Consider the following 21,316-nt stretch of genomic DNA (forward strand, 5'->3'; position numbering starts at 1 on the left):
AGCTGGTGCCACCAGGAAAGGACATTAAAGTAATGACACAATGTTTGTGTATATTATAGACCAGCTTTAGATCCAGCTGGTGCCACCAGGAAAGGACATTACAGTAATGACACAATGTTTGTATATAATATAGACCAGCTTTAGATCCAGCTGGTGCCACCAGGAAAGGACATTACAGTAATGACCCAATGTTTGTATATATTATAGACCAGCATTAGATCTAGCTGGTGCCACCAGGAAAGGACATTACAATAATGACACAATGTTTGTATATATTATAGACCAGCTTTAGATCTAGCTGGTGCCACCAGGAAAGGACATTACAGTAATGACACAATGTTTGTATATATTATAGACCAGCTTTAGATCTAGCTGGTGCCACCAGGAAAGGACATTACATTAATGACACAATGTTTGTATATACTATAGACCAGCTTTAGATCCAGCTGGTGCCACCAGGAAAGGACATTACAGTAATGACACAATGTGTGTATATATTATAGACCAGCTTTAGATCTAGCTGGTGCCACCAGGAAAGGACATTACAGTAATGACACAATGTGTGTATATATTATAGACCAGCTTTAGATCCAGCTGGTGCCACCAGGAAAGGACATTACAATAATGACACAATGTTTGTATATATAATAGACCAGCTTTAGATCCAGCTGGTGCCACCAGGAAAGGACATTACAGTAATGACACAATGTTTGTATATATTATAGACCAGCTTTAGATCTAGCTGGTGCCACCAGGAAAGGACATTACAATAATGACACAATGTTTGTATATATTATAGACCAGCTTTAGATCCAGCTGGTGCCACCAGGAAAGGACATTACAGTAATGACACAATGTTTGTATATATTATAGGCCAGCTTTAGATCTAGCTGGTGCCACCAGGAAAGGACATTACAGTAATGACACAATGTGTGTATATATTATAGACCAGCTTTAGATCTAGCTGGTGCCACCAGGAAAGGACATTACATTAATGACACAATGTTTGTATATATTATAGACCAGCTTTAGATCCATCTGGTGCCACCAGGAAAGGACATTACAGTAATGACACAATGTTTGTATATATTATAGACCAGCTTTAGATCCAGCTGGTGCCACCAGGAAAGGACATTACAGTAATGACACAATGTTTGTATATATTATAGACCAGCATTAGATCTAGCTGGTGCCACCAGGAAAGGACATTACAGTAATGACACAATGTTTGTATATATTATAGACCAGCTTTAGATCCAGCTGGTGCCACCCGGAAAGGACATTACAGTAATGACCCAATGTGTGTATATATTATAGACCAGCATTAGATCTAGCTGGTGCCACCCGGAAAGGACATTACAGTAATGACACAATGTTTGTATATATTATAGACCAGCTTTAGATCTAGTTGGTGCCACCAGGAAAGGACATTACAGTAATGACACAATGTGTGTATATATTATAGACCAGCATTAGATCTAGCTGGTGCCACCAGGAAAGGACATTACAGTAATGACACAATGTGTGTATATATTATAGACCAGCTTTAGATCCAGCTGGTGCCACCAGGAAAGGACATTACAATAATGACACAATGTTTGTATATATTATAGACCAGCTTTAGATCCAGCTGGTGCCACCAGGAAAGGACATTAAAGTAATGACACAATGTTTGTATATATTATAGACCAGCTTTAGATCCAGCTGGTGCCACCAGGAAAGGACATTACATTAATGACACAATGTCTGTATATATTATAGACCAGCTTTAGATCTAGCTGGTGCCACCAGGAAAGGACATTACAGTAATGACACAATGTTTGTATATATTATAGACCAGCTTTAGATCTAGCTGGTGCCACCAGGAAAGGACATTACAATAATGACACAATGTGTGTATATATTATAGACCAGCTTTAGATCTAGCTGGTGCCACCAGGAAAGGACATTACAGTAATGACACAATGTTTGTATATATTATAGACCAGCTTTAGATCTAGCTGGTGCCACCAGGAAAGGACATTACAGTAATGACACAATGTTTGTATATATTATAGACCAGCTTTAGATCCAGCTGGTGCCACCAGGAAAGGACATTACAGTAATGACACAATGTTTGTATATATTATAGGCCAGCTTTAGATCTAGCTGGTGCCACCAGGAAAGGACATTACAGTAATGACACAATGTGTGTATATATTATAGACCAGCTTTAGATCTAGCTGGTGCCACCAGGAAAGGACATTACATTAATGACACAATGTTTGTATATATTATAGACCAGCTTTAGATCCATCTGGTGCCACCAGGAAAGGACATTACAGTAATGACACAATGTTTGTATATATTATAGACCAGCTTTAGATCCAGCTGGTGCCACCAGGAAAGGACATTACAGTAATGACACAATGTTTGTATATATTATAGACCAGCTTTAGATCTAGCTGGTGCCACCCGGAAAGGACATTACAGTAATGACACAATGTGTGTATATATTATAGACCAGCTTTAGATCTAGCTGGTGCCACCAGGAAAGGACATTACAGTAATGACACAATGTTTGTATATATTATAGACCAGCTTTAGATCCAGCTGGTGCCACCAGGAAAGGACATTACAGTAATGACACAATGTGTGTATATATTATAGACCAGCTTTAGATCCAGCTAGTGCCACCAGGAAGGACATTACAATAATGACACAATGTTTGTATATATTATAGACCAGCTTTAGATCTAGGACATTACAGTAATGACACAATGTTTTCTTGAGTCCTATATATTATTATGTGTCAACAGGAAAGTTCAGTAAACGTTTCAGGTACCCGAAACGAAAAAAGAGCGTAAAAAGTAAGTATCCAGAAATTAAAAGAAAGAAAAATAAATAAATCAAAATCAATGTTTGGTACTCTAATGGGTTGTGTAGAATTACCATCAGCATCTTGGAAATACTACTCAAGTTAAGGATCAGGATGGATTTGAGGAAATTATTTTCTAGTCAGGTTTGTAGAAATTATTTTCTAGTTAGGGCTGTGATTTTTTTTAGTCAGGGTTGCGTAAATTATGTTTACTCACTGGCTCCTACTGTAATCATCGTTGGAAGATACATGAGCATGTCACGGAGGCATTCGAGAGACTGCTGTCTCGGATTGATATTACTGACTGCAACTGCAGAATGACAAACAAACATATGCATGTCTATGACAATAAACTATGGTTACATTCAGTTTATACTCATCGTATGATATTGTTAAATTGTGTTGTACCTGGTTAAGAGAGTAAACAAGGCAAAACCCTTTTAAATTCAATAACACTCTATGGCACTATCTATGGTGATGATAAAACAATACATCTGCATTTTTTACAGTTCAGTGCATAATTCTTAAATTCCATATTTGGTGATTTTTCTTAGCTCTATCTGAACCTATTAGGAATATACGATACGATAATAATACACCTGAATATATCAATTACAATTTTATTTACAATAATTATAAGTCTGACATTTCACTAGATGTTTTTTTTTTGTCTGAGATCTTTCAGATGATTCTGTACAAAGACAAAACAAGAAATGAACATTTAATAATTTTAACAAATAGTATATTATGGCACAAACAATGGAAATAAATTAATAAAATTAGGCCTAGCATAATTATTGAGTAAATACCCAGAAACAAAAAGTTCTACTGCCAGGCAATATATTAGACTGAAATGAAGATATAGCATGTAGGCGTCGTGCCATCAGAGAAGCAGATTACGGTAGCTTAGAGTGCCGATTGTAGTGTTTAGAATAGTGATGATGAAACAATTGAGATTTAATCAAGATGAGTTAATGGTGAAACAAACATGAACTAAGTACCTGTTGCAAAGAGTGCTTGATATGAGCAGTATTCATAGCCTTCTTTCTTACACATGGAACAGAATCCTTTTGCAAAAACTTGTCAAGATCGATTAGGTTAATGATAAAGATCATTAAACAAACTAATTAAATCTGATTTTATTCTCTAAAACACAATTGAACATATGTGCATAGGCAGAATATTGAAGATGTTACCTATACATAACAAATATGATTTCTCTTTAAATTGAAATTTTATAGAAATTCTGAAAAAATTTAGGACAAAAAGTAATTGATTTCATACCATTAATGCTCAGGCCTCTAACTTGTTTCATAACAATCGCTATGCTTGTCTGAAGTTTGAATTGTACTGCTGATAAACTTGCTAATAAACCATTGCATTCCACGCAGCGGCACTTAATTGTAATTTATAAAATCACAATTTTTTCCTCCCCGCAAAATGCTCTGTGCCATCCACTTTTGAAGACGCGTGTGTGCGCGCGCTGCAGGATCAATTATTGCTATAAATGTTCGCGGGAAATTCAAGTACTGTCTCGAATGCGTATTTATAAGCACAAGCATACCCAGGTTGCCTTTGATGATTCACCTGCTTGTGTGTTGGTAGAAATACGTGTGTACTGTCGCACTTTGTAATACCTGTCGCACTTTGTAACAAAACTATCCCACTTTGTAATATTACAAAGTACGACCATTATACAAAGTGTGACAATAGGCCTACCTATGTGGCCTGGTTTCTTGAAACTGACATGTTTACTCAATACAAAAATTACTAAATTTGAAAATTAGCATTCAGATTCTAATTTATTAAAATGTTTCATTCTGTATGGACTAAACTAATAATTCAATACAGTATATTTTATATAAAATATGTCTTTAAATATACATATAAACACAATCACTTTAAATTTGATGAAATCTTAGTAGCAAACTCAAACATATAAAATAATAATAAAAAATAAATATATAGTAATAAAAATACATACTTTAACATTAGGGAGTAAAAAAAAAATCATTTTTACTGTTTTATTTACATACATATGATGATATGCCAGTTTTCATAACAAATTTCTGTTAATTCTTTGTAATGGACAAAAAAAGATAATATGACTATGAGATAGAGATCCAATGAGATAATCTTAAATACAAAACTACTATGGTACAATGTTGTAATAAGGAAAAACATAGAATCAATTGTGGTCTAATAGTTGGGATTTCCAGTTCTATGGTTGGTCAAGTTATGATTGGGCCTGTGTGCTAAACTACACATGTCATCTCTTAATTTCAAAGTGGTGACTTCTGGGTGCTTTAAACAGAAAATACTGTAACCTATAGTTACAATACCAACTGTCAATTACCAAGCCAATACTTTCACCTATAAACAATATTTATAACAACTAAATACAGTATCAATTATCAGGGTATATTGCCTCTACCTTTTGATTACGTAGGCCTCTATGTCCACAAACAATTTCTGCACAGAAGTATATAGAATTATGGAGTGGAGAAGATATCCCAACTCTTTAGACAGCGAATCTTCAAAAGGTTGTCTGTAAATTATTAAAATAAGAACCAAACAAGTCAACCATTTGATACTTTCTTAACCATCACTGTATTTCCCTAACTACCATTGTTTTGGTGATACTTCAAATCGGGTCTATTCTAACTTTTCCGCAGCAACTGTCAACTCATTCTCTTTCAAATGTTTGATAAATGATTGCAGTTTATCTTCCCTTAGAGTACCCCTCTGTTCAAGATATAGAATGACAGTCCACTGGTTGTCACGTTTTTTCCTAGGAACATTGTTTAGATGGATGAGCTTTCTTACATGGTCTTGGGAAAGCGTTTTGCCGAAATCTATCAGCTTCTGTCGATACATTGTAACTGCAGTTGTTACATGATGGTCGGATTCCTCAAACGTGTTCTTCAGATATTTGTTAGCCTCAAGAGCACCTTCGGTACCAGTGACATTGATGATATCGAAAAGAACTTTAAAGTTGGTAGTGGTAAGATGGCCAGCTTGTTTCAACAAATTACTCCATGGTGGTATCAGCCTTCTGTAGAGCATTGTAAGGCGTTACAAGATCTTTGCACAACACCTTCAGCATATCAAGTGAATCATGCTCATCATACCAATTCGATACTTGTACCAACATTGTCTGAAATTGTTTTCTCAGGTGATTCTGTATAAAAACAATACTTAATATATTAACATGATATTGTAGAAATTGGTATACAAACGAGTAATTAACAATCTATGTAGTTATTTTACTTAATATAAATAAATATCATTACCTCCAAAAATTCTCAATGACACTGACCCTGACTGGCTTTGGCACTGACATCAGCTTTAGCTCTGACTCTGGCCTTGGCTTTAACACTGGCGCTGGCACCATCTTTAGCTCTGGCTTTGGCACCGACTATGACTCTATATCTGATGCTGGCAATGACTCTGGCTTTGGTACTCGCTCTTTAGTAGGGCCTATATAATAACAACATAATACTAGCATTAGTGTAGTTTTTATTTTGATTGATAATGATGAATAGTGATGACAACGACTGAGATATAATTATGATGAAGTAATGACGACGATAAAGCATAAAAGTCGATGCGTATCCATAGCTTTCTTTCTTCCACATGAAACAGAAATAAAATATAATAATAGAAAATTAAATACTTACATAAAATATTCCTTGCTCGTATTCCAATATGTGCTGCAAACGTATTTAATTTTGATGGTTCATCCTCAAGAAGTAATTTACTTTCCAAGTAAAAAACCATGTCCCACATGTTTTTTAAACTAAATCTTCGCAAACCATAATGAGCAATGATATCTTTTAACTCGTCTTGTCCAACTTCTTTCAGCGCCCTTAATAATCGTTTCCGGTAAGAAGATAACTTTTCGCTAGTACCTTTGACGTTGTTATCTTTCATATACTGCTTTACCAGATCTACAGCAAGCTGCAAACCTGATAATTCGGCAACCTCAAAAAGGATGGTGACATCATCTGGTTTGATTTCACAGTGGTCATGGAGGACATTGAACAGATCAGTTGCTTTGAAATCAGTACGTGTAAGGTCTGATCTAGGAATAACATCAAATAAGCAACATTTTAGCCAAAGGTATCTTTCTTCCCCATCATAATGTTTGCCAAGATCACATTTCAAGTCGTTGAACTTGGTTTGTAAGTCTGACATTTCACTAGATGTTGGTTTTGTCCCAGTTCTTTCAGATGATTCTTTAGAAAGAAAAAAACGAAGAAATGAACATTTAATAACGTTAGCAAATAATATATTAGATGGCACGGACACTGGAAATATAAATTAGGCCCATCATAATTATTTAATTAATAGTGGAAAACAGAACATTTAAATTATAAACTGCCAGCAATGGGCTGAAATGTAGGCATACCACTAGGCCTATAGAGAAGTAAGATAGGTTACACTAAGCGCGTTTTTGATCGTAGCCTACCTTTTCCCCTGGTAAACCATGATGCAAGGGTAATACACACATAACTGAGGATAACATATTTTGCGTTCAATGCAAACATGAACAACTTCGTGTAGAAAAACAATGAAACTGTACAGTCTATTGCAGCGGGCATCCCTGATATTGCGCAATATGGCAAGCAGGCGTAAATTATTGCGCAATATTTTCAATGACAGCGTCCGTGCATGAAAGATTTTATCTTAGTTCTTTGGACCACAATAATAGGCCTGTAAAATCGTAGTGGAGTATATGAAATAGTTTCGCTTTGTCTGGGTTGGTAAAGTATTTTATGTTGTAACATAAATATTTTAATACGCGCCACGCGGAGCTCTCGAAGAATGTGGCGGTGGTGGGAGCTAAGCTTCCGACGACATGACGATGACGTCCTCTGTTGCATTTGCTTGTCGATTGAAGTGCATGCATGCAGCCAACGACTTGTTTTACATTAGTAACTTTACTTCTACCGTTTTTCGTGATTCAAACTGTAAAATTATTGTGCTTTATTTATTTTGAAATTAGATAGGTTAACGTAATATAATAACGTAGTAATGACATTTTTTTTTTTGTAAACCATGACTGGATACGTATTTGAAAAATGTATTTCATTTTTTTTAAATGGAAAAAATATTCTGCAAAAAACCCCAGATCCACCACTGTAATCATCAGTCATCATTTAAAAACCAATTTCTTTGTCAATACCATAACTATAATATATGGCTATATTGTATAAATATAAACACTAGTAAAGACAGGGTAGGGTATATACAATGTGTTTCTATAAAGGAAGTAAAGTTGTAAGGTTTGCATAGAGTGCAAATAAACACTAGTAAAGTCAGGGTAGTGGTATATACCATGTGTTTCCATAAAGGAAGTAAAGTTGTAATGTTGAGAAACTGATGAATGAAAAAATGATCAAAATTAGATGCTGATTTCCAAATTAGGAAAATATTTATAGTACATAATTCCTTTTTACAGTTGTCTGTGGTGTTGAAAATGTTTACAGCGAGTTCTTCAGGAAGAAATTAGTAGTGCATTTACTTAATATCAACTTTACTCTATAATTGCCATATTAAATATAACATACCTTGATATGACTTTGCTGTTCCAACAACCCCTGTAACAAACAAAATATGCAATAATTCATTCATGTTATAAAAATTCCATATTTCGTACGATACGATGCCTGCTATGACGCACATTATCACAAGTTGAATTGTTATCAATTATCAATGTCCTTATAAACTATTTAGTGTTTTTTTTTTATCCTAAATGTAGATATGAATTGCTAATTAAATTGTATTACTGTTAGCATTTTAAATACTTACAATTCACTTTCACTGGATCAATATCATTTGACTCTTGTGACAGCGATACTGTCGCCTTTAGGACTTTTACTGATGAATTACTTCTTCTTAAAATAAAAGTGTTTAATGGTTCTATATGCCATAAGCATTCAGCATCGACAGTCTAAAAAAAGTCATACTCATATCAAATGTTAAATTGATTGCTGTGGTGAATAAATATTAATTTTTTTATTTATATTTTTTAACCTGTAAAACTTTCAATAAATTTAAAATAAGGAGACATTTTTAAAAGGCTATACAGCTCCACAATTAAAACTCTGCATCTTCCTGGGATCAATATGAAGATGCAATGTAATATCATGGCATAGCACATTTCATTAGATAGCAACAGAGATTTTTGTTATTTATTGATTTAACATTAACATCTAGTTATGTGGTGTTACTGGAAAAACATATCTTTACCATGCCAATCTATTAAAAAATTTGTATAAAAACAAATACTGTATTCTTTACTTGGTTTTTATCCTGAACATTCCATTTCTGTTCTACTGCTACAGTAATTACCATCTTTTTATACCTAGTAAGTATATTTACAGGTGGTTGTAAAAGTTGGTCACCAATTTTGCTGTGGTCTTCTTCTATCTTCTGAAATATATATATACTTAATGTTATGTTTATGACTCTGTACATATTTGTTTCTTAATTATCTGAGGGAAGTGCACAAGGCAATCAGCATGTTCACTTCTTTACAGCATATTTTATAATGATCACGAATCAATTCAATTTTGATTTATTAATACCTAAATTTTCAATTAATAAACTGTAAACAAATTTTGAATTTTCTGGCATCAATATGTCATATGTTAGCTCAAATTTTGTGCCTCCGAATCTCCAGGTATGAAGGTGGTCTCAGGGAAATTCATTTTTCATCGTGTACGAGAGAAAAAATATTATGCCAAGTTAACTACTCTAGGATAATATTATTATCGACCAAATATAAGAATGAGAAGTAACAGTGACTTCACTCTTTACAGAATTATAAAATCGTGACAAAACAACTATTTAACTTATCTATATTTTGAACCGGTAATGTAAGTAAAATAATACAAATTTTAATTACATTATTTAAATAGAGTTTAAAACAAGAAATATTTCTTACAAAAAACGCTGCTCGCTTATTGAAAAATATTTTTTATTTCAAATGTTTTTTAATGTGTCATTTTATTGTCACATAATAGTTATTTTACCTGAAAAAAATGTAATTTAAAGCAACAAATACTTAAATTGTCTGTCAGACAATGGTTTTTGGGTTTCTTTTCTTTTTTTATATGTGAATAAATATTATATTTTTGTTACAGAAGTGAATACTCAATTTCTGTCACTTTAGTTAATTTTATTGCTAAGGTCAAATCTGGGGGTCACTTCATCACCCTAGATATTTCAATTGTGAAGTATCCTATTACAAACACAAACTTTAATGGACTGTTTCGATAATAATTCAATGAATATCTGACAGTGAATATACCAGAAATGCTTAGGGATTTGTAATTTTAGCATGACATGTCCTAATAGACTCTTTCCCAGACGTTTTTTGGGTCTACTGTGAATCAATAAATTATAGTGGAGTTTCCATTTTCACAAAACTGTCTGTCCTTAGAACTATAACTGCTGCTTGCTTTAGCTTCTGATTGAGTAGTCCTAATGGGACGTAGCGGGCTAGAGCAGCAGCGTGAAAAATTATAATAATTACCTTTTCATATGACGGCTTATAAAGTCTTGTTTGAAGTTGATATTCATCATCTGCAAGCATCTTTCCAAAAATTCTTAACGACATTATTTTCTTAACACGAAAGACATTTTTAACAAGACCCATTAGTGCATGCGAACAGAAATGATTCAAAGTTATACAACATCGACCTTTGCTTAAAGTAAAATGTATGTTCTTTTCACCATTTTTTAATGGTATGTGTTTCCATTCATCTTCAATGCGATCTTTAACAAGTAGAGTAAATTCCCAATTCTCTTCATCTACAGCATCGTGTGGAAAAGACAATGAACAGGGCTTGTTGAAGATGGTGCCTTCTGGTCCACATTTAACAATAGGTGATATTATTGATTCAAGTGGAAGGGATACGACAGGCAGATCTGTTTCCTCAAAAACGTTTTCTAGCGATATGTTAACTTTCTTTCCTTCTTCAATTGCTCCAGGATATATCTCCAACTTTATGTTTTCATTTTTAAGATGAAGTGTTCCACCAGTAGAGCCCACAATTAGCTCCAGTCGATCTGCAGAATGAAAATATCAGATATTAGTGATGGTGTTAATGGTGTTTTTCATGTCGTAATCATTATCTACTAGTAATTTTCTGTCAAAAATGTTGAGTTAAGTATATTCCAGTATTTAGAGCCCAATTTTAAATCTCTGCCACACATATATAGTGGCCGAGATATGGAAATGCTACATAGATAAAAGTGAAAGGTCAATAACCTTTACTTCTAACCATTTTGTGACAAAATGTCATTTCAAACAATTTGAGCCATAATTTGTATCTCTACGGTCAGTTGTTACCAAGATACAACATATCAAATTCAAAGGTCAAACATTTTTGGCCAAAATGTTCCATATAGAGCAAATATAAATATGTATGTTCTGAGTGTCATACCAGAAATATGTCAATAAACCAAGTAATTTAGAAGATATGGACAATTTTTGCGGTAGTCCAAACTCTTTTTTTCTGTTATTTAGTACAACCAATATTACCAAAATCAATTGAAAATACTTTTGTTGCAATTTGTTGAGGTTGCCCCCGTTTTTTAGTTAGTTCTACTCTACTATTGGTTGTGATTGGCGAGTCATTGTGGTACCTGCATTTTGGTCCTCATCACCACTGCATAAAAATGATAACAATTTCTATAGGCCTAGTATATAATGCATTTTTACAGTTCATGAAGAAATTAGTGAATTACTTAATAACCCTTTTTATGTCATTACAATAGTAAATAAAATACCTGAATTTGAACTTGCTGTTCCAACATCACCTGCAACAAATAAAATTCACAATAATGCTTTCAATAGATGCTATAAAAATGCCATATTGTGTATGGCTGCACAGTACACTACAGATTGGTTTTTCATTCACCAGATTAAGTTAGTAGTCTTGCTAAACTGTATTAATTACTATTTTAATTACTTATTATTTGAAATTTAATTATGTTAAAATATTGGTGATGACGATAAGCCAAAACAAACCATCAGTAAATGACAGCAACCTATCCCTCCTCTGTTCAAGATCTAACGTTTCTGCAGCAACTGTCATCTTATTCTCTTTCAAATGTTCAATAAATGATTGCAATTTGTCTTCTCTTAGGATGCCCCTTTCTTCTAGATCTAGTATCACAGTCCACTGGTTGTCATGTTGTTTTCTAGAAACATCGTTTAGATGGATGAGCTTTGTTACATTGTCTTGGGAAAGCTTTTTTCCAAAATCAATCAGCTTCTGTCGGTACGTTGTAAAAGTTCTTACAAGATGGTCGGATTCCTCAAACATGTTCTTCAGATATTTGTTAGCCTCAAGAGCACCTTTGGTACTGGTGACACTGATGATATCAATAAGAACTTTAAAGTTGGTTACGGTAAGATGGCCAGCCTGTTTCAATAAATTAAACAACTTCATGGTGGTGTCAGCCTTCTGTAGAGCATTGTAAGGCGTTATCAGATCTTTGCACAACACCTTCAGCATATCAAGTGAAACATGCTCATCATACCAATTCGATACTTGTACCAACATTGTCTGAATTTTTTTCTCAGGTGATTCTGTATAAAAACAATACTTACGATATCAACAGTATATAGTATAAATTGGTATATACAACCAACGAATAAGTAACAATCTTTTTTGTTATTTTACTATATATAAATATATACCTCCAAATACCCTCAATGACACTGACTCTAGCTTAGGCGCTGACACTGGCATTAGCTCTGACTCAAACTTTGAGACTGACTCTAGATCTGATGCTGGCAATGACTCTGGCTTTGGAACTAACTCTTTAGTAAGACCTAAATGCAATAACACAATACTAGCATTTGTATAGTTTTTATTTTGATTGATAATGATGAATAGTGATGACAACGATTGAGATATAATTATGATGAAGTAATGACGACAATAAAGCATTAAAAGTCCAACTTACCAGTTGAAAAAAAGTGCTTGATATGAGCAGTTTTCATAGCCTTCTTTCTTCCACATGGAACCAAATCATTTTGCAAACACTTGTCAAAATCAATCAAGTGATGATTACTTGGTGCACAAGCAGTGCACAACACACATAGATTGTAGCCAATGCCCTCATAGATATTGCAAACAGTTTTCAGTTGCTCCTTCAAATAGCTTAGTACCTAAAACATGAGGTCAACGTGTTATTTATAAATTTATATTATGTGATAACTATGTTTAAAAGTAATAATCTTTTATTTATTACCTCCATGCAGACACTTGGTTCTGGTTCAAATATCACCTCCTCTGTTTCTTTGCCATCATTAATTTCAGTCCAGCGTGATATTTCAAGCTGCGAAAATGAAAGATATTCACTTTTCACAAACTCATCTGACTATTCCCTAATACACAATTGAACATATCTGTATGATAGAGGCATGGTGTATGGGCAGACTACTGTATAAACCAAAAATGCACAATGTTACCTATATATTTTATAGAAATTTTCAAAAGTGTACCATATTGATAGTAAAAGTAGTAATCAACTTCATACCTTTAATGCATATGGTTTTTCCTTTTCATGGTTAATTTTGACAGAACCTAAACTGACAGTGTGATTACTAAATTTGAAATCACTACGATTACGGAACACTTCTGAATCATCACTACCCTTTTCGGTCATCAATTCCAGGAATGCAACAACCAAAGTGTTGTACACAGCATCAGGAAGAAAGTCTGTCGGAGTCAGATAAATTGATACCGTTTGTGTGTCATCTGCTTTGACTTTCAGAAAGTCTTTTTTGTCAACTTTCATTCGGCAGGGAACCAGGAATACCCGATTACCTTCTTCAATTCCCTGTTAATATAAACATCACAATTACACATAAATTGGTACAAGTGATTAGTAAGAGCTTAATCAAAGAAACGATTAAAAGTTTATCGTATTTGCCAACCTTTGTCTTCTCAAAGAGCAAACGAAAAACTTTCATCAATTCTACAAAGACATCAAAGAGATCTTCATCTTCGTTTCTCCACAAATAACGTAGTAACTTTTCCTCAAGAACTCCTTCATTGCTCAGCTTTTCCCATAGCATCTGTAATTGCTTCCGATCTTCTGCTTCATTCTGTGCACAAAAAACACAGTAAAAATAGAACAACTGATATATTAAAGCAACCAATATAATACCAAGTTTCAAAACTATAGAAGGCTACATTACTCAGGGTCATATTATTTTACTCTAATGTGAAATCTAGTATTATATATAATATGCCATGCTTATTATATATACCTACCACTGTAATAGTTGGCGTAACTACTGTGATAACTTTAGTCAAAATTTTAATCATCCAGCAAATATTTGTTATCACAATGTTTCTTAATTTCTCATTAGTGCCGTTATACATGATTATTCCAGTGTCATTCAGATAAGTTATCACAGTGGTGAGCACATGTTCGGATATACCACATTGTCTTGCAATCTCACATACCTATAAATACACAAATGACATTTTAATAAAACGGTATTTCTCAACAAAATTAGCATTAGTAAACAACAGTACTGTTTTCCTCCAACTACAAGTTAAATTATGCTTACATCAGGGAGTCTTATTTTATAACATTCTGTGAGAAAAGCCTATACAAAGTTTAGCCTAAACAAAGAGAGTTTACTGCTTTGAATAGATTGTTTTACATGACAGCTGTTTTTAATGTGTATATTATTTCTAACTGTATATATTTGGATTTGTGTTGTAGAAAAATGTTTTTATGTTGAAAACCAAATTAAAACCTTACCTCTGCTAAGGTAATGTTTAACCTTGTTTTCCCAATTTTTTGCAACTTTTCCTGCAAATCAACCCACTTTACAGGAACTTTCTTCACCATTGCTTTCATGTATCTACCAACGTTTCGCTTAAGTTTTTCAATACCTTTATGTGACTTGTTATCCACCATGTACATTTCACAATCTACATGCTTGGCATACGGCATCCCTTTCATTGCATCAAACATCTGCATGAACATCTCCTCAGCCTTTATTTGATGAAATTGTATAATCATTATAACTTTACTAATAATAAAATATGTTTCTTTTCTATCTTATACTACAAATCTGTTGAGCATATTGCAGGTTCAGTTTTGTCAAATGTTTTGTTGAATAGTTATATAAATGTATACTACAGTTATTACCTTCATCTGCTTTTCTAATTTTGTGCCTGGCAATTTGTCCATATGGGTAGCAACCAAACAGATAGGAGGTGACTCTATGCTCTTGCCATTAATTAAAATGGGGTTTCCTGAACCATGTTGTGACACAGTATGTTCATAAATAGACCTTACCCAGAACAAATTCACGTCCAAATTAGTCATACCAAGCGATTCCTAAAATCAAATATGGATAAACAAAAAAGGATATTGAAATTGAAACTACAATTTAACACATTTGTATTAAAACAAACAAAATTGCTAAATAATAAATTTTACTTACTATTGTCGAATCTCGTGGATTAGCTAGCTCATTCAAGTTGTCCTCGACATTAAATGTAACACAGTATGATACTTTATTTGTGAGGAAAAACTGAAAAAAAAATACAAGTTAAGGGACCATGTATCTTTTCTTTATCTTAATTCCTTATTGTAATTAAATACCTGATTCGTTATAACTATCTTTGGATGTCATACTGGTAAAGATGGTTAAACATTGTTTGGTGTTTTAGTCAGTACCATGCACATATTATATGCAGTAATTTACAGTAATTTAATAACTGAATTTTATAATGAATTTCTAAAAATGCCGACATTTTTAGAAAGAAATGTCACTGATATCAGATACACTGTACTAGTCTACAATATTACATTATATCGAATAGTAAAATATAGTGGTAGTACTTTACAGAATAAGTAATTATGTATTCTTTCAAGCTTTCATGTACAAAACATACTTATTCAGGTGAAGGTTAGAATAATATATAAATGCATAAAGTTTGTAAAAATGGTATTTGGGTAAGAGAACACAGTTTTACTCTGGTGGTCCATAAATTTAACTTATAGGCTTACATTGTTTGTTACTACTTTCTATTTAGGTCTAGAATAAATTATAATAACGGAAGCGAACAGATACAATTACTTGTATCTATATTAATACCAAAATAAGGAAAATCTAGTTTTAAAGTCCAAAATTTATCTTATTAGTGTAATAAAAATGCCCCAAAACAAACATACCCTGTGTGTTATGTAGTAGTCTAGTTGACCAGCATAGTCCCATATACTAGTGATGTCACTCACATTTACTTTTTCTTTTCCAATTGTTTTCATCAAAATATTCAAAAGTTGCCCCCCAATTGTTGTATCATTGCTTTCTAAAACAAACATTACAATAACAGTTTTCTTTAATTAAAGACTGTGTGTATATGAAATCTACAAAATAGATTGATCAATCTGTTGTAAATCTGCAGATGATTTTAGAATGATTTTTTAATTCAGTAGTCTGTGCCTACCTTTCCCTAATTTCTTATCCACATTTTCTGCTAATGCATGTGTACGTATTTTCTTGGATAACTCAACACCTTTACAAAGCAAGAAATATAATAAAAACATGATTGTAGACAGAGGGGGTACGAGTTAGAGAAAGAAATACAAATAGTAGGCCCTACATATAAATAGAAATAAATAATTCATTCCTTTTAAACTTTGATAGGGTGCAAATTTATGGAATTGGTGCAATATTTCTAAAGACCACTCGAAAATATTTTAATTAAATTTAATTTAGAGCATACACATACAAATTCTTTCTAAAATTGTTCAATCTGTCTGTCTTTATACTATGTATGTAACTGAACAATACTTTGTTTATTTGTTAATGTTCTGAGAGTTTGTTTGGTGCTGACTCACCATCTACATCTTCCACCTTCTTCCACTCACTACAATCCTTCTTTGTTGCTTGAAACACTGTAGTTGTTACGATACCATCTGTTGATGGCTCTCTGGAATTAAACCTATTATAATAATGCATAGTAAAGTTAAACATAATTAAAGAATATTCAAGACTGAAACATCTATTATTTACTTTTGTAGAACTATGCATTTAATAGTAAAAAAATCATCTAAAAATTCAATTCAATCTTCAATTCAACAGGGAATAATGTTTATTTGAATAAACAAACAGGCTTTCTATCAAAGTACTATCATCACTCATAGCGGTTATTTGTTACCTTTTACCAAGCATAGCCTTTACACAACTAGTCTTGCCAGCACCTTCTTTCCCAAGAAACATACACCTTGAATTCACAACAGCAATCTCACCATTTTGAAGCTCATCTTTGTATATTCTAATAGCATATTTACCCTTTGAATATATCTCTGCTGGAACTAATAATTCTAATATAAAAATATTAATATAACAAATGTTTCAAATGTCAAATTTACTTTATTATTTGTTTTCTTACATAACCTCTTACAAGCTAATAATATTAACATCTAAATAGTCATTGATAAATAATTTAAATTTTGTCAAAGATGTATTTTTCCACCCAAAACATTAAAAATTTGAATAAGCCATTATGCAGTTTTAATAAAGTTATTCACTTTCGTGGAGAAAAAAAAGAACAAAAATAATAAGCAAAACAATGTCTGACAGACGACAAATATGACTATTTTTTTGCTTTAAAGAAAAAATAAAATTGTGTTCAAGTAGGCTACTCTAAATCCTTATTTTTTTCAATCCAATTTTTGGTCAAAGTGAACAAGCTTATTTACGATTGGAATATACTGCTGGAATTAATAAATGTAATATAAAAATATCAACATTTTAAACAATTTAAAATAAATTTTTATTGTTCATAAATAACCTCTTACAAGTTAAAAATAACAAAGTAAGGCATCACTTACTGTCAAAGTCAAATTTTAAAATCTTGTTTCTTTCATCTGGGTCTGTGTATCTACTATTTTCTAAAACAGTCATTGGTGTATTTCCTTCCTATAAACAAATTAATGTTTTAGTTAGTATTAAAAAATAATATGAATTGATAATATTGGCTACTGAGCGGTACTATCCAGACACCCTTATCAAATAAAAAACCATTATCAATAGTAGACTATGATATCTATAAATATGAAAATAAACACACATTAGTATGCTAATAATGTGTGAAAGAGACACACATGCTAGTATGCTTCATATACAGACACTACTGTACCATTAAACCAATGGTGATTTCATGCTATCTCAAAGTCAGATTAAATAGCAAACTCCTTTATTGTATTTATTTATTATTAATAAGTATGTGTAAATGTGTGTATGTACTGTCATACAGTAATTGTGTATTATTGTAAATAAAACAATTACCTTATTTTGCAATGACAATGATTTCCCCTGCTGTTGTATGAGGACTTTCACTATTTCCAAGGTATAATATCTACTACTCACATACAAATGAAGTGGAGTGTTTCCATCCTTGATAAACAAAATCATAATCATAAGTTCAATAATATTGATAAAATGTATATAAGTAATTGATAAGTGCTAAATAGACAAACAATAAATGTATAGCAAAACACATCATCTTATCACAAATGGTAAAATATACGTAGTCCTGAAAATAATTAATTTTGAAATAAATAAATCATTTCCTTTTTGTTGATCCAATACAAGAAAACAAATAAGTATGTAATAAGTATAAATAATAAATATAATAAATAAATAAATAAGTATGTTTAAGTTTGTTTATGTAATGTCATACAGTAAGTGTATAATAGAACACATATTATAGTAAGAAGGCTATCAAAGGCAATGCAATGATCCATATTAGGTGAAATGCCTTTTAATGAACCAATCAATTTATGGTACATTTTTATATATTTTATGATGTAAATTATTTTATTTGCTATTTTGTTGTTATTATATTACAAATAGTTTAAGACTTAAAGTAGAACTGAAAAATCTTTATATAATTATAATAATCATGAAGTTTAAAAAAAAAAACTAGATAAAATATTTTTCTGACACATTAAAGGGGGGTTCCGGGTTTAAAATGAATAGTAAAAAATGTAAAATATATTTGTTTGTCTCTTGAACGGTAAAAGTTTCAATTTATATAAGCGCCCAGTGAAGCAGAACGAAGGCTGTGAAATGAGGCCAGATTACAAGTGCAGCTACGGCGATATGACACTGTGTTACAGAATAGGAAATTCGTGAAATGATCAATCTTCCGACGACTCGTTATCATTAACCATATCAATTACTTTTGTAAAAGTATACTTATCTGATGTAATTTTAGTCGGTCTTCCCATTTATAAAGTCAATTTTCTATGAAAATTCATCAAAACAGTGAAAAATTAGATAAGTTTGCACTTTACGTTTGCCGATTTTCGCACTGACTTAGGGAAAGCCTTCAAAATCAATGAAGCGTAACGTATACATTCCTGCTGCAAGAGCGAGACGACGATACACGTGCTCTCTCTGCCCATGCCTGGCATCGTCACGTGATATACAGATTCAGTATACAATACCAAACTGGTCGGGTCGAGTATACCCCGTCTATAATCACAACATGAACGATGTACATACATAACAGTATTTGATTGAAGGTCGGCTCGACCTACCGGAATGGTATAGATAATATAGCTCGAATGAGAGAGTTGGAATATTTGTAAACATAAGTATTGCTAATTTTAACAAGTGTAGCCTGGGTGTCACGAAAGCTCAGACCACGAAAGCTCAGACCCCCTAAGACCTAAGATCACGAAAGCTAAGACCCAACACCTAAGATTACAAATACTAAGATATACTACAGCTTAAAAACAATACTTGTTTATCCATACATAATTTTAAACACAGTAGGTTTCATTTATTACCATAAATATAATTTAATACTACCGCAAAACATAGATAAAGTCACATTATTTTCGCCCGTTGAGTAAATGTATATTTTTTCTTTACAACAAACAAACTTGACGGGTTGTTTGTTGGTATATATTTACTCCATTGTGTTGGTTCAGAGGATGTTTTTCTTACGCACCTGCCTTTCTTGTATTTTGACTCCAAATTTGTTGACTAACTTTATCCTGAACACCACACTTTAAAATTAGGACTTATAAGTACTTTCAGAAGGAGAAACACATAATAACAAATAAATAAATCCTTTAAATTGATGATTTTACAGATGTGTTTCTTTGTATACTGTAATGACAATGTAACTCCTCGAGCTCCCCATGCTCAATGTTTTTGTTTCTATGGAGCGCCAAAAGAGCAACAATAATAGTACAAGTATAAAAACAGAAAGAAAACGAAACAAAAAAACTTATCATGATTTTTAAATTAAAATTTATTTGCCAGTATTTATTTCTTCGTACTTGCATGATTATACTATTATCATTACAATTTTAATTTTACATTGTTCCATCCACACTGTAGATGGACTCCACAGAGTTTTCAGCCCTCTATATAATTTTTGCTCTTTTGACGTTCCATAGAAACAAAAACATTGAACATGGCCCATGGGGTAGGCCTACTGTACTGTAGGCTAGTCATTTTGTGTGCGAGAAAAACGTCTGTAAAATCATCAATTTAAAAATGTATTTGTTACTTTTTATGTGATTCTTTTTCATGAAAGTGCCAATTCTAAGGTGTGGTATTCAGAATAAATGTTGGGAGTTAAAATACAAGGCAGGTGCGAAAGATAAATATTTGTAATCTTAGGTGTTGGTGTTATGCGCGATTTGAACGATTTGCGCAATTTGAAATTGCGCAAAAAAATCCTTGCGCAATTTGAAATTGCGCAAAGAATTCTTGCGCAATTTAAAATTGCGCAAGGATTTTTTTGCGCAATTTCAAATTGCGCAATCAACTTGCGCAATTTCAAATTGCGCAAGAAAATCTTTGCGCAATTTTAAATTGCGCTGCACAATTTGTAAATTGCGCAAGATAGTTCTTGCGCAATATGACACCTTTGCGCAATTTGAAAACGAACTGTAAATTTTCCCATACATGGCTAGGCTAGGCCTAGGCAGAGGAGTTTAAAATTTAGTATTTTATTATATAAATAAGACCATTTCAATGAAGATAATGTTTAATACTCACTTTTTAAGTTTTTAATATTAGTTTAAGCTAGGCCATGTAACCTAGTCAGTATCAGTAGTCCAGACCCTAGCTAGGCTAGAGTAGTATAGCCGGCCGCCCGCGCCGCGCCCGCCTGGTGGAACACCACCGCTTCGTTTTCCTTCGTCGGTTCTTCGACAATATGCTAACTTATACAGTAACAATATTTGCACTACTAAAAATAAGGAAATGCGATATTTATCTTTAATTTTGAATCATTCTTAGAAATTACTATAAAAATATGGGTGTGCATGATTTCACAATCTGTCGGCAAACCTTGCGCAATTTGCAGATTACTTGCGCAATTTAATACGTTGCTTGCGCAATTTGAAACACATGTTTCAATTCAAATTGCGCAA

The 21,316-nt window shown here is 32.7% G+C and overlaps 1 protein-coding gene across 1 annotated transcript; it reads right to left on the reverse strand.

Moving 5' to 3' along the window:
- Nucleotides 1–5,176: 5,176 nt before the first annotated feature.
- LOC140062994 (uncharacterized) lies at nucleotides 5,177–16,874 on the reverse strand. The gene is made up of 21 exons (XM_072109421.1): nucleotides 16,754–16,874; nucleotides 16,360–16,428; nucleotides 16,085–16,221; nucleotides 15,351–15,440; nucleotides 15,053–15,244; nucleotides 14,660–14,896; nucleotides 14,161–14,355; nucleotides 13,821–13,991; nucleotides 13,421–13,723; nucleotides 13,100–13,219; nucleotides 12,845–13,049; nucleotides 12,576–12,710; nucleotides 11,901–12,464; nucleotides 11,660–11,689; nucleotides 10,401–10,936; nucleotides 9,164–9,295; nucleotides 8,672–8,813; nucleotides 8,431–8,460; nucleotides 6,538–7,095; nucleotides 6,151–6,337; nucleotides 5,177–6,038 (listed from the first exon to the last, which is right to left on the reverse strand). The coding sequence occupies exons 1-20, from the start codon at nucleotides 16,872–16,874 to the stop codon at nucleotides 6,276–6,278; spliced, it is 4,029 nt and encodes a 1,342-aa protein (XP_071965522.1). The 3' UTR covers nucleotides 5,177–6,038; nucleotides 6,151–6,275.
- Between the last annotated feature and the right edge of the window lie 4,442 nt (nucleotides 16,875–21,316).

This window comes from Antedon mediterranea, chromosome 11 (genome assembly GCF_964355755.1).
Source record: "Antedon mediterranea chromosome 11, ecAntMedi1.1, whole genome shotgun sequence".
Taxonomy (NCBI): domain Eukaryota; kingdom Metazoa; phylum Echinodermata; class Crinoidea; order Comatulida; family Antedonidae; genus Antedon; species Antedon mediterranea.

What these genes read in the sequence shown, in the direction of transcription:
- LOC140062994 (XM_072109421.1), bottom strand. Translation starts at nt 16,874, where the DNA reads ATGCATTATTATAATAGGTTTAATTCCAGAGAGCCATCAACAGATGGT. An exon ending in GGATAAGAAATTAGGGAAAG is followed by an intron (nt 16,222 to 16,359) that starts GTAGGCACAGAC and finishes TGTTTGTTTTAG; the next exon opens with AAAGCAATGATACAACAATT. An exon ending in ATGTTCAGGATAAAAACCAA is followed by an intron (nt 8,814 to 9,163) that starts GTAAAGAATACA and finishes GACTTTTTTTAG; the next exon opens with ACTGTCGATGCTGAATGCTT.